Consider the following 14,159-nt stretch of genomic DNA (forward strand, 5'->3'; position numbering starts at 1 on the left):
GTCTGTCCAGTCCTGGCCATGTCTCACTCCCGTCTTCCGCCCTCACCCTGGCCCTGGTAAGCGCTCACAGCAGCCACAGGCGTGCCCGTGAGTTACCCAGCCTCAGGCCTGCGCAAACCTGAAGGGGACACCAGCCACATCCCTTCCTCATCCTCGTGGCTGTGACGAGGCACAGTGGAGAGGAAGTGCGAGATTCTTAGCTTCTGGGAAGTCCGCCACCGGGCGCACTCAGCCTGGCCTGGTCTGTGAGGGGAGTGGTCTGCCACCGAGCAGAGGGGAGCTAAGACGCATGGGCGCAGAGCACAGACTGGGGCCTGGAACCGGATTCCTGTGAAGAGCTGCGGGGCGCGATTCGGATCACTGACCTGCTCTGTAAGGCTTTGTGCAGGCGACACGCCTTGCAGCAGACCGGATGCAGCCTGCGGCCTTCCACTCGGAGCGCTGGGCGGCGGCACTTCCACTGTCCCCGAGCTGTCTGCACCCCGTCGGCTCCCCAAGCCCAGGGACTTCATGTGTCTGCTTTTCCCTCATTAATTTCAGCCCGTGCTTCCCTCGGCAGCTCAGACAGAACACAGCGCTCCTGCTGTGCCCTGACCGATTACCAGCGTCTCCTCGGATGCTTTCCAATCCCTTCCCAACTCTGAGCTGACCACCGGGCATTTTACGTGGAGGAGGTGAGACCATATTGACCTATGTATCATCTATGTATCTATAATCTATTAACCAACCTATTATCTATGCATTTACCCCCCTTTATCCACCCACCTCAGTCTCTGAGGTCTACACAAATCTACCCTCGTGGAAAAGAACTCCAATCCCATCCAAAAACACCACCACCTGCCCTCAAGATTTTACAAAATGCATCATGTTCAGGCAATGTGATTGCTGATTTTAAACCTATTTTAGTGTCAGCCTGCTTTGCATGCAACACCAGTTTTGTCTTCCTGCAAGTGTCCTATCAATGCAAACTCGTGCAAATAACTGTCACCCAGAGGAGGTTCCACCCGCTTCTCACAGTTGCACTCAGAACACGCGCTGAGCGTCAGGGACCCAGATCAAGTCCCCGGGCCCCAGCTGTGCCCGGCATCAACCTTGCATGGCTGGACCAAGGCAGACGGTGGAAGGCCCGAGAGGAAGGGGGTGGGGAGGGCTGCAGACAGCGACCACAGAGCGTGTAAGCAGCCACACGCTTTGGAGACCAGCCTGCTGCCCTGGTCACGCCCCTGAGCTCAGCCCGGCACAGGTGCAGCCCTGACCCCACCCTCTGTGGAGGGGCCCACCCTACCTGCTGCGGAGACAGCCCCTCCGGCATGGGCAGCAGCACGGCCTCCGGGTGCTTGCAGTCCACATCGATGAATAAGTTCTGCTCTTCTTCGAGACCAGCTCTGTGATCTGAGGAGAGCAACCACACGTGAGCTTCACACTGACCGCGCGTCTCGGTAACACCAGCTCCCTGGGCGGGCACACCAACCTCCACGCCGTCAACTCGACGCTACACTGGACTTTGAGCAAAGCCACTGAAACCGCTTTCTGACCATCACAACGGCTGAAACGGTCACATTTTGAAACCTGACCTCGGAAGGCAGAGCTGGCACCTGAGGCTGGGTGGTCGGTGGCTACGGGCACTTCTATTCCCTCTGGGTGGTCGGTGGCTACGGGCACTTCTATTCCCTCTGGGTGGTCGGTGGCTACGGGCACTTCTATTCCCTCTGGGTGGTCGGGGGCTACGGGCACTTCTATTCCCTCTGGGTGGTCGGTGGCTACGGGCACTTCTATTCCCTCTGGGTGGTCGGTGGCTACGGGCACTTCTATTCCCTCTGGGTGGTCGGTGGCTACGGGCACTTCTATTCCCTCTGTACAACGCCCTGGTCAGAGCACAGACAGCTGAGAACCGCTGGAATCTCTGTTCCCACTGTGTACAACGCCCTGGTCAGAGCACACAGACAGCTGAGAACCGCTGCAATCTCTATTCCCACTGTGTACAACGCCCTGGTCAGAGCACACAGACAGCTGAGAACCGCTGGAATCTCTATTCCCACTGTGTACAACGCCCTGGTCAGAGCACACAGACAGCTGAGAACCGCTGGAATCTCTGTTCCCTCTGTACAACGCCCTGGTCAGAGCACACAGACAGCTGAGAACCGCTGGAATCTCTGTTCCCACTGTGTACAACGCCCTGGTCAGAGCACACAGACAGCTGAGAACCGCTGGAATCTCTGTTCCCACTGTGTACAACGCCCTGGTCAGAGCACACAGACAGCTGAGAACCGCTGGAATCTCTATTCCCTCTGTACAACGCCCTGGTCAGAGCACACAGACAGCTGAGAACTGCTGGAATCTCTGTTCCCACTGTGTACAACGCCCTGGTCAGAGCACACAGACAGCTGAGAACCGCTGGAATTTCTATTCCCTCTGTACAACGCCCTGGTCAGAGCACACAGACAGCTGAGAACCGCTGGAATTTCTATTCCCTCTGTACAACGCCCTGGTCAGAGCACACAGACAGCTGAGAACCGCTGGAATCTCTGTTCCCACTGTGTACAACGCCCTGGTCAGAGCACACAGACAGCTGAGAACCGCTGGAATTTCTATTCCCTCTGTACAACGCCCTGGTCAGAGCACACAGACAGCTGAGAACCGCTGGAATCTCTGTTCCCACTGTGTACAACGCCCTGGTCAGAGCACACAGACAGCTGAGAACCGCTGGAATTTCTATTCCCTCTGTACAACGCCCTGGTCAGAGCACACAGACAGCTGAGAACCGCTGGAATCTCTGTTCCCACTGTGTACAACGCCCTGGTCAGAGCACACAGACAGCTGAGAACCGCTGGAATCTCTATTCCCACTGTGTACAACGCCCTGGTCAGAGCACACAGACAGCTGAGAACCGCTGGAATCTCTATTCCCACTCTACAACGCCCTGGTCAGAGCACACAGACAGCTGAGAACCGCTGGAATCTCTATTCCCACTGTGTACAACGCCCTGGTCAGAGCACACAGACAGCTGAGAACCGCTGGAATTTCTATTCCCACTGTGTACAACGCCCTGGTCAGAGCACACAGACAGCTGAGAACCGCTGGAATTTCTATTCCCACTGTGTACAACGCCCTGGTCAGAGCACACAGACAGCTGAGAACCGCTGGAATTTCTATTCCCACTCTACAACGCCCTGGTCAGAGCACACAGACAGCTGAGAACCGCTGGAATCTCTATTCCCACTGTGTACAACGCCCTGGTCAGAGCACAGACAGCTGAGAACCGCTGGAATCTCTATTCCCACTGTGTACAACGCCCTGGTCAGAGCACACAGACAGCTGAGAACCGCTGGAATCTCTATTCCCACTGTGTACAACGCCCTGGTCAGAGCACACAGACAGCTGAGAACCGCTGGAATCTCTATTCCCACTGTGTACAACGCCCTGGTCAGAGCACACAGACAGCTGAGAACCGCTGGAATCTCTATTCCCACTGTGTACAACGCCCTGGTCAGAGCACACAGACAGCTGAGAACCGCTGGAATCTCTATTCCCACTGTACAACGCCCTGGTCAGAGCACACAGACAGCTGAGAACCGCTGGAATCTCTATTCCCACTGTGTACAACGCCCTGGTCAGAGCACACAGACAGCTGAGAACCGCTGGAATCTCTGTTCCCTCTGTACAACGCCCTGGTCAGAGCACACAGACAGCTGAGAACCGCTGGAATCTCTGTTCCCTCTGTACAACGCCCTGGTCAGAGCACACAGACAGCTGAGAACCGCTGGAATCTCTATTCCCACTGTGTACAACGCCCTGGTCAGAGCACACAGACAGCTGAGAACCGCTGGAATCTCTGTTCCCACTGTGTACAACGCCCTGGTCAGAGCACACAGACAGCTGAGAACCGCTGGAATCTCTGTTCCCACTGTGTACAACGCCCTGGTCAGAGCACACAGACAGCTGAGAACCGCTGGAATCTCTATTCCCACTGTGTACAACGCCCTGGTCAGAGCACCCAGACAGCTGAGAACCGCTGGAATCTCTGTTCCCACTGTGTACAACGCCCTGGTCAGAGCACACAGACAGCTGAGAACCGCTGGAATTTCTATTCCCACTGTGTACAACGCCCTGGTCAGAGCACAGACAGCTGAGAACCGCTGGAATCTCTATTCCCACTGTGTACAACGCCCTGGTCAGAGCACACAGACAGCTGAGAACCGCTGGAATCTCTATTCCCACTGTGTACAACGCCCTGGTCAGAGCACACAGACAGCTGAGAACCGCTGGAATCTCTATTCCCACTGTGTACAACGCCCTGGTCAGAGCACACAGACAGCTGAGAACCGCTGGAATCTCTATTCCCACTGTGTACAACGCCCTGGTCAGAGCACACAGACAGCTGAGAACCGCTGGAATCTCTATTCCCACTGTGTACAACGCCCTGGTCAGAGCACACAGACAGCTGAGAACCGCTGGAATCTCTATTCCCACTGTACAACGCCCTGGTCAGAGCACACAGACAGCTGAGAACCGCTGGAATCTCTATTCCCACTGTGTACAACGCCCTGGTCAGAGCACACAGACAGCTGAGAACCGCTGGAATCTCTATTCCCTCTGTACAACGCCCTGGTCAGAGCACACAGACAGCTGAGAACCGCTGGAATCTCTGTTCCCTCTGTACAACGCCCTGGTCAGAGCACACAGACAGCTGAGAACCGCTGGAATCTCTGTTCCCTCTGTACAACGCCCTGGTCAGAGCACACAGACAGCTGAGAACCGCTGGAATCTCTATTCCCACTGTGTACAACGCCCTGGTCAGAGCACACAGACAGCTGAGAACCGCTGGAATCTCTGTTCCCACTGTGTACAACGCCCTGGTCAGAGCACACAGACAGCTGAGAACCGCTGGAATCTCTGTTCCCACTGTGTACAACGCCCTGGTCAGAGCACACAGACAGCTGAGAACCGCTGGAATCTCTATTCCCACTGTGTACAACGCCCTGGTCAGAGCACACAGACAGCTGAGAACCGCTGGAATCTCTGTTCCCACTGTGTACAACGCCCTGGTCAGAGCACACAGACAGCTGAGAACCGCTGGAATTTCTATTCCCACTGTGTACAACGCCCTGGTCAGAGCACAGACAGCTGAGAACCGCTGGAATCTCTATTCCCACTGTGTACAACGCCCTGGTCAGAGCACACAGACAGCTGAGAACCGCTGGAATCTCTATTCCCACTGTGTACAACGCCCTGGTCAGAGCACACAGACAGCTGAGAACCGCTGGAATCTCTGTTCCCACTGTGTACAACGCCCTGGTCAGAGCACACAGACAGCTGAGAACCGCTGGAATCTCTATTCCCACTGTGTACAACGCCCTGGTCAGAGCACCCAGACAGCTGAGAACCGCTGGAATCTCTGTTCCCACTGTGTACAACGCCCTGGTCAGAGCACACAGACAGCTGAGAACCGCTGGAATCTCTATTCCCACTGTGTACAACGCCCTGGTCAGAGCACAGACAGCTGAGAACCGCTGGAATCTCTGTTCCCACTGTGTACAACGCCCTGGTCAGAGCACAGACAGCTGAGAACCGCTGCAATCTCTATTCCCACTGTGTACAACGCCCTGGTCAGAGCACACAGACAGCTGAGAACCGCTGGAATTTCTATTCCCACTGTGTACAACGCCCTGGTCAGAGCACAGACAGCTGAGAACCGCTGCAATCTCTATTCCCACTGTGTACAACGCCCTGGTCAGAGCACACAGACAGCTGAGAACCGCTGCAATCTCTATTCCCACTGTGTACAACGCCCTGGTCAGAGCACACAGACAGCTGAGAACCGCTGGAATTTCTATTCCCTCTGTACAACGCCCTGGTCAGAGCACACAGACAGCTGAGAACCGCTGGAATCTCTATTCCCACTGTGTACAACGCCCTGGTCAGAGCACACAGACAGCTGAGAACCGCTGGAATCTCTATTCCCACTGTGTACAACGCCCTGGTCAGAGCACACAGACAGCTGAGAACCGCTGGAATCTCTGTTCCCACTGTGTACAACGCCCTGGTCAGAGCACACAGACAGCTGAGAACCGCTGGAATCTCTATTCCCACTGTGTACAACGCCCTGGTCAGAGCACACAGACAGCTGAGAACCGCTGGAATCTCTATTCCCACTGTGTACAACGCCCTGGTCAGAGCACACAGACAGCTGAGAACCGCTGGAATCTCTATTCCCACTGTGTACAACGCCCTGGTCAGAGCACACAGACAGCTGAGAACCGCTGGAATCTCTATTCCCACTGTGTACAACGCCCTGGTCAGAGCACAGACAGCTGAGAACCGCTGGAATCTCTGTTCCCACTGTGTACAACGCCCTGGTCAGAGCACAGACAGCTGAGAACCGCTGGAATCTCTGTTCCCACTGTGTACAACGCCCTGGTCAGAGCACACAGACAGCTGAGAACCGCTGGAATTTCTATTCCCACTCTACAACGCCCTGGTCAGAGCACACAGACAGCTGAGAACCGCTGGAATCTCTATTCCCACTGTGTACAACGCCCTGGTCAGAGCACACAGACAGCTGAGAACCGCTGGAATCTCTGTTCCCACTGTGTACAACGCCCTGGTCAGAGCACACAGACAGCTGAGAACCGCTGGAATCTCTATTCCCACTGTGTACAACGCCCTGGTCAGAGCACAGACAGCTGAGAACCGCTGGAATCTCTGTTCCCACTGTGTACAACGCCCTGGTCAGAGCACAGACAGCTGAGAACCGCTGCAATCTCTATTCCCACTGTGTACAACGCCCTGGTCAGAGCACACAGACAGCTGAGAACCGCTGGAATTTCTATTCCCACTGTGTACAACGCCCTGGTCAGAGCACAGACAGCTGAGAACCGCTGCAATCTCTATTCCCACTGTGTACAACGCCCTGGTCAGAGCACACAGACAGCTGAGAACCGCTGCAATCTCTATTCCCACTGTGTACAACGCCCTGGTCAGAGCACACAGACAGCTGAGAACCGCTGGAATTTCTATTCCCTCTGTACAACGCCCTGGTCAGAGCACACAGACAGCTGAGAACCGCTGGAATCTCTATTCCCACTGTGTACAACGCCCTGGTCAGAGCACACAGACAGCTGAGAACCGCTGGAATCTCTATTCCCACTGTGTACAACGCCCTGGTCAGAGCACACAGACAGCTGAGAACCGCTGGAATCTCTGTTCCCACTGTGTACAACGCCCTGGTCAGAGCACAGACAGCTGAGAACCGCTGGAATCTCTATTCCCACTGTGTACAACGCCCTGGTCAGAGCACACAGACAGCTGAGAACCGCTGGAATCTCTATTCCCACTGTGTACAACGCCCTGGTCAGAGCACACAGACAGCTGAGAACCGCTGGAATCTCTATTCCCACTGTGTACAACGCCCTGGTCAGAGCACACAGACAGCTGAGAACCGCTGGAATCTCTATTCCCACTGTGTACAACGCCCTGGTCAGAGCACACAGACAGCTGAGAACCGCTGGAATTTCTATTCCCACTGTGTACAACGCCCTGGTCAGAGCACACAGACAGCTGAGAACCGCTGGAATTTCTATTCCCACTGTGTACAACGCCCTGGTCAGAGCACACAGACAGCTGAGAACCGCTGGAATTTCTATTCCCACTGTGTACAACGCCCTGGTCAGAGCACACAGACAGCTGAGAACCGCTGGAATCTCTATTCCCACCGTGTACAACGCCCTGGTCAGAGCACACAGACAGCTGAGAACCGCTGGAATCTCTGTTCCCACTGTGTACAACGCCCTGGTCAGAGCACAGACAGCTGAGAACCGCTGGAATCTCTATTCCCACCGTGTACAACGCCCTGGTCAGAGCACACAGACAGCTGAGAACCGCTGGAATCTCTGTTCCCACCGTGTACAACGCCCTGGTCAGAGCACACAAACAGCTGAGAACCGCTGGAATCTCTATTCCCACTGTGTACAACGCCCTGGTCAGAGCACAGACAGCTGAGAACCGCTGGAATCTCTGTTCCCACTGTGTACAACGCCCTGGTCAGAGCACACAGACAGCTGAGAACCGCTGGAATCTCTATTCCCACTGTGTACAACGCCCTGGTCAGAGCACAGACAGCTGAGAACCACTGGAATCTCTGTTCCCACTGTGTACAACGCCCTGGTCAGAGCACAGACAGCTGAGAACCTCTGGAATCTCTGTTCCCACTGTGTACAACGCCCTGGTCAGAGCACACAGACAGCTGAGAACCGCTGGAATTTCTATTCCCACTCTACAACGCCCTGGTCAGAGCACACAGACAGCTGAGAACCGCTGGAATCTCTATTCCCACTGTGTACAACGCCCTGGTCAGAGCACACAGACAGCTGAGAACCGCTGGAATCTCTGTTCCCACTGTGTACAACGCCCTGGTCAGAGCACACAGACAGCTGAGAACCGCTGGAATTTCTATTCCCACTGTGTACAACGCCCTGGTCAGAGCACAGACAGCTGAGAACCGCTGCAATCTCTATTCCCACTGTGTACAACGCCCTGGTCAGAGCACACAGACAGCTGAGAACCGCTGCAATCTCTATTCCCACTGTGTACAACGCCCTGGTCAGAGCACACAGACAGCTGAGAACCGCTGGAATTTCTATTCCCTCTGTACAACGCCCTGGTCAGAGCACACAGACAGCTGAGAACCGCTGGAATCTCTATTCCCACTGTGTACAACGCCCTGGTCAGAGCACACAGACAGCTGAGAACCGCTGGAATCTCTATTCCCACTGTGTACAACGCCCTGGTCAGAGCACACAGACAGCTGAGAACCGCTGGAATCTCTGTTCCCACTGTGTACAACGCCCTGGTCAGAGCACAGACAGCTGAGAACCGCTGGAATCTCTATTCCCACTGTGTACAACGCCCTGGTCAGAGCACACAGACAGCTGAGAACCGCTGGAATCTCTATTCCCACTGTGTACAACGCCCTGGTCAGAGCACACAGACAGCTGAGAACCGCTGGAATTTCTATTCCCACTGTGTACAACGCCCTGGTCAGAGCACACAGACAGCTGAGAACCGCTGGAATCTCTATTCCCACTGTGTACAACGCCCTGGTCAGAGCACACAGACAGCTGAGAACCGCTGGAATTTCTATACCCACTGTGTACAACGCCCTGGTCAGAGCACACAGACAGCTGAGAACCGCTGGAATTTCTATTCCCACTGTGTACAACGCCCTGGTCAGAGCACACAGACAGCTGAGAACCGCTGGAATTTCTATTCCCACTGTGTACAACGCCCTGGTCAGAGCACACAGACAGCTGAGAACCGCTGGAATCTCTATTCCCACCGTGTACAACGCCCTGGTCAGAGCACACAGACAGCTGAGAACCGCTGGAATCTCTGTTCCCACTGTGTACAACGCCCTGGTCAGAGCACAGACAGCTGAGAACCGCTGGAATCTCTATTCCCACCGTGTACAACGCCCTGGTCAGAGCACACAGACAGCTGAGAACCGCTGGAATCTCTATTCCCACTGTGTACAACGCCCTGGTCAGAGCACAGACAGCTGAGAACCACTGGAATCTCTGTTCCCACTGTGTACAACGCCCTGGTCAGAGCACAGACAGCTGAGAACCTCTGGAATCTCTGTTCCCACTGTGTACAACGCCCTGGTCAGAGCACACAGACAGCTGAGAACCGCTGGAATTTCTATTCCCACTCTACAACGCCCTGGTCAGAGCACACAGACAGCTGAGAACCGCTGGAATCTCTATTCCCACTGTGTACAACGCCCTGGTCAGAGCACACAGACAGCTGAGAACCGCTGGAATCTCTGTTCCCACTGTGTACAACGCCCTGGTCAGAGCACACAGACAGCTGAGAACCGCTGGAATCTCTATTCCCACTGTGTACAACGCCCTGGTCAGAGCACACAGACAGCTGAGAACCGCTGGAATCTCTGTTCCCACTGTGTACAACGCCCTGGTCAGAGCACAGACAGCTGAGAACCGCTGCAATCTCTATTCCCACTGTGTACAACGCCCTGGTCAGAGCACACAGACAGCTGAGAACCGCTGGAATTTCTATTCCCACTGTGTACAACGCCCTGGTCAGAGCACAGACAGCTGAGAACCGCTGCAATCTCTATTCCCACTGTGTACAACGCCCTGGTCAGAGCACACAGACAGCTGAGAACCGCTGCAATCTCTATTCCCACTGTGTACAACGCCCTGGTCAGAGCACACAGACAGCTGAGAACCGCTGGAATTTCTATTCCCTCTGTACAACGCCCTGGTCAGAGCACACAGACAGCTGAGAACCGCTGGAATCTCTATTCCCACTGTGTACAACGCCCTGGTCAGAGCACACAGACAGCTGAGAACCGCTGGAATCTCTATTCCCACTGTGTACAACGCCCTGGTCAGAGCACACAGACAGCTGAGAACCGCTGGAATCTCTGTTCCCACTGTGTACAACGCCCTGGTCAGAGCACACAGACAGCTGAGAACCGCTGGAATCTATTCCCACTGTGTACAACGCCCTGGTCAGAGCACACAGACAGCTGAGAACCGCTGGAATCTCTATTCCCACTGTGTACAACGCCCTGGTCAGAGCACACAGACAGCTGAGAACCGCTGGAATCTCTATTCCCACTGTGTACAACGCCCTGGTCAGAGCACACAGACAGCTGAGAACCGCTGGAATCTCTATTCCCACTGTGTACAACGCCCTGGTCAGAGCACAGACAGCTGAGAACCGCTGGAATCTCTGTTCCCACTGTGTACAACGCCCTGGTCAGAGCACAGACAGCTGAGAACCGCTGGAATCTCTGTTCCCACTGTGTACAACGCCCTGGTCAGAGCACACAGACAGCTGAGAACCGCTGGAATTTCTATTCCCACTCTACAACGCCCTGGTCAGAGCACACAGACAGCTGAGAACCGCTGGAATCTCTATTCCCACTGTGTACAACGCCCTGGTCAGAGCACACAGACAGCTGAGAACCGCTGGAATCTCTGTTCCCACTGTGTACAACGCCCTGGTCAGAGCACACAGACAGCTGAGAACCGCTGGAATCTCTATTCCCACTGTGTACAACGCCCTGGTCAGAGCACAGACAGCTGAGAACCGCTGGAATCTCTGTTCCCACTGTGTACAACGCCCTGGTCAGAGCACAGACAGCTGAGAACCGCTGCAATCTCTATTCCCACTGTGTACAACGCCCTGGTCAGAGCACACAGACAGCTGAGAACCGCTGGAATTTCTATTCCCACTGTGTACAACGCCCTGGTCAGAGCACAGACAGCTGAGAACCGCTGCAATCTCTATTCCCACTGTGTACAACGCCCTGGTCAGAGCACACAGACAGCTGAGAACCGCTGCAATCTCTATTCCCACTGTGTACAACGCCCTGGTCAGAGCACACAGACAGCTGAGAACCGCTGGAATTTCTATTCCCTCTGTACAACGCCCTGGTCAGAGCACACAGACAGCTGAGAACCGCTGGAATCTCTATTCCCACTGTGTACAACGCCCTGGTCAGAGCACACAGACAGCTGAGAACCGCTGGAATCTCTATTCCCACTGTGTACAACGCCCTGGTCAGAGCACACAGACAGCTGAGAACCGCTGGAATCTCTGTTCCCACTGTGTACAACGCCCTGGTCAGAGCACACAGACAGCTGAGAACCGCTGGAATTTCTATTCCCACTGTGTACAACGCCCTGGTCAGAGCACACAGACAGCTGATAACCGCTGGAATTTCTATTCCCACTGTGTACAACGCCCTGGTCAGAGCACACAGACAGCTGAGAACCGCTGGAATCTCTATTCCCACTGTGTACAACGCCCTGGTCAGAGCACACAGACAGCTGAGAACCGCTGGAATTTCTATTCCCTCTGTACAACGCCCTGGTCAGAGCACACAGACAGCTGAGAACCGCTGGAATCTCTATTCCCACTGTGTACAACGCCCTGGTCAGAGCACACAGACAGCTGAGAACCGCTGGAATCTCTATTCCCACTGTGTACAACGCCCTGGTCAGAGCACACAGACAGCTGAGAACCGCTGGAATCTCTATTCCCACTGTGTACAACGCCCTGGTCAGAGCACACAGACAGCTGAGAACCGCTGGAATCTCTATTCCCACTGTGTACAACGCCCTGGTCAGAGCACACAGACAGCTGAGAACCGCTGGAATCTCTGTTCCCACTGTGTACAACGCCCTGGTCAGAGCACACAGACAGCTGAGAACCGCTGGAATCTCTATTCCCACTGTGTACAACGCCCTGGTCAGAGCACAGACAGCTGAGAACCGCTGGAATCTCTGTTCCCACTGTGTACAACGCCCTGGTCAGAGCACACAGACAGCTGAGAACCGCTGGAATCTCTGTTCCCACTGTGTACAACGCCCTGGTCAGAGCACAGACAGCTGAGAACCGCTGGAATCTCTATTCCCACTGTGTACAACGCCCTGGTCAGAGCACACAGACAGCTGAGAACCGCTGGAATCTCTATTCCCACTGTGTACAACGCCCTGGTCAGAGCACAGACAGCTGAGAACCGCTGGAATCTCTGTTCCCACTGTGTACAACGCCCTGGTCAGAGCACAGACAGCTGAGAACCGCTGGAATCTCTGTTCCCACTGTGTACAACGCCCTGGTCAGAGCACACAGACAGCTGAGAACCGCTGGAATTTCTATTCCCACTCTACAACGCCCTGGTCAGAGCACACAGACAGCTGAGAACCGCTGGAATCTCTATTCCCACTGTGTACAACGCCCTGGTCAGAGCACACAGACAGCTGAGAACCGCTGGAATCTCTGTTCCCACTGTGTACAACGCCCTGGTCAGAGCACACAGACAGCTGAGAACCGCTGGAATCTCTATTCCCACTGTGTACAACGCCCTGGTCAGAGCACAGACAGCTGAGAACCGCTGGAATCTCTGTTCCCACTGTGTACAACGCCCTGGTCAGAGCACAGACAGCTGAGAACCGCTGCAATCTCTATTCCCACTGTGTACAACGCCCTGGTCAGAGCACACAGACAGCTGAGAACCGCTGGAATTTCTATTCCCACTGTGTACAACGCCCTGGTCAGAGCACAGACAGCTGAGAACCGCTGCAATCTCTATTCCCACTGTGTACAACGCCCTGGTCAGAGCACACAGACAGCTGAGAACCGCTGCAATCTCTATTCCCACTGTGTACAACGCCCTGGTCAGAGCACACAGACAGCTGAGAACCGCTGGAATTTCTATTCCCTCTGTACAACGCCCTGGTCAGAGCACACAGACAGCTGAGAACCGCTGGAATCTCTATTCCCACTGTGTACAACGCCCTGGTCAGAGCACACAGACATCTGAGAACCGCTGGAATCTCTATTCCCACTGTGTACAACGCCCTGGTCAGAGCACACAGACAGCTGAGAACCGCTGGAATCTCTGTTCCCACTGTGTACAACGCCCTGGTCAGAGCACACAGACAGCTGAGAACCGCTGGAATCTCTATTCCCACTGTGTACAACGCCCTGGTCAGAGCACACAGACAGCTGAGAACCGCTGGAATCTCTATTCCCACTGTGTACAACGCCCTGGTCAGAGCACACAGACAGCTGAGAACCGCTGGAATCTCTATTCCCACTGTGTACAATGCCCTGGTCAGAGCACACAGACAGCTGAGAACCGCTGGAATCTCTATTCCCACTGTGTACAACGCCCTGGTCAGAGCACAGACAGCTGAGAACCGCTGGAATCTCTGTTCCCACTGTGTACAACGCCCTGGTCAGAGCACAGACAGCTGAGAACCGCTGGAATCTCTGTTCCCACTGTGTACAACGCCCTGGTCAGAGCACACAGACAGCTGAGAACCGCTGGAATTTCTATTCCCACTCTACAACGCCCTGGTCAGAGCACACAGACAGCTGAGAACCGCTGGAATCTCTATTCCCACTGTGTACAACGCCCTGGTCAGAGCACACAGACAGCTGAGAACCGCTGGAATCTCTGTTCCCACTGTGTACAACGCCCTGGTCAGAGCACACAGACAGCTGAGAACCGCTGGAATCTCTATTCCCACTGTGTACAACGCCCTGGTCAGAGCACAGACAGCTGAGAACCGCTGGAATCTCTGTTCCCACTGTGTACAACGCCCTGGTCAGAGCACAGACAG

At 54.7% G+C, this 14,159-nt stretch overlaps 1 protein-coding gene across 1 annotated transcript in view; it reads right to left on the reverse strand.

The window, feature by feature from the left end:
* Positions 1 to 14,159, reverse strand: part of ARHGEF10 (Rho guanine nucleotide exchange factor 10) — a 102,520-nt gene that overhangs the window by 68,552 nt on the left and 19,809 nt on the right. The window contains exon 4 of the mRNA XM_062198853.1: positions 1,286 to 1,392. Coding sequence (XP_062054837.1) covers positions 1,286 to 1,392 — 107 coding nt within the window. The remainder of the gene's footprint in view (positions 1 to 1,285; positions 1,393 to 14,159) is intronic.

Source organism: Lepus europaeus, chromosome 8, assembly GCF_033115175.1.
Source record: "Lepus europaeus isolate LE1 chromosome 8, mLepTim1.pri, whole genome shotgun sequence".
Lineage (NCBI taxonomy): Eukaryota > Metazoa > Chordata > Mammalia > Lagomorpha > Leporidae > Lepus > Lepus europaeus.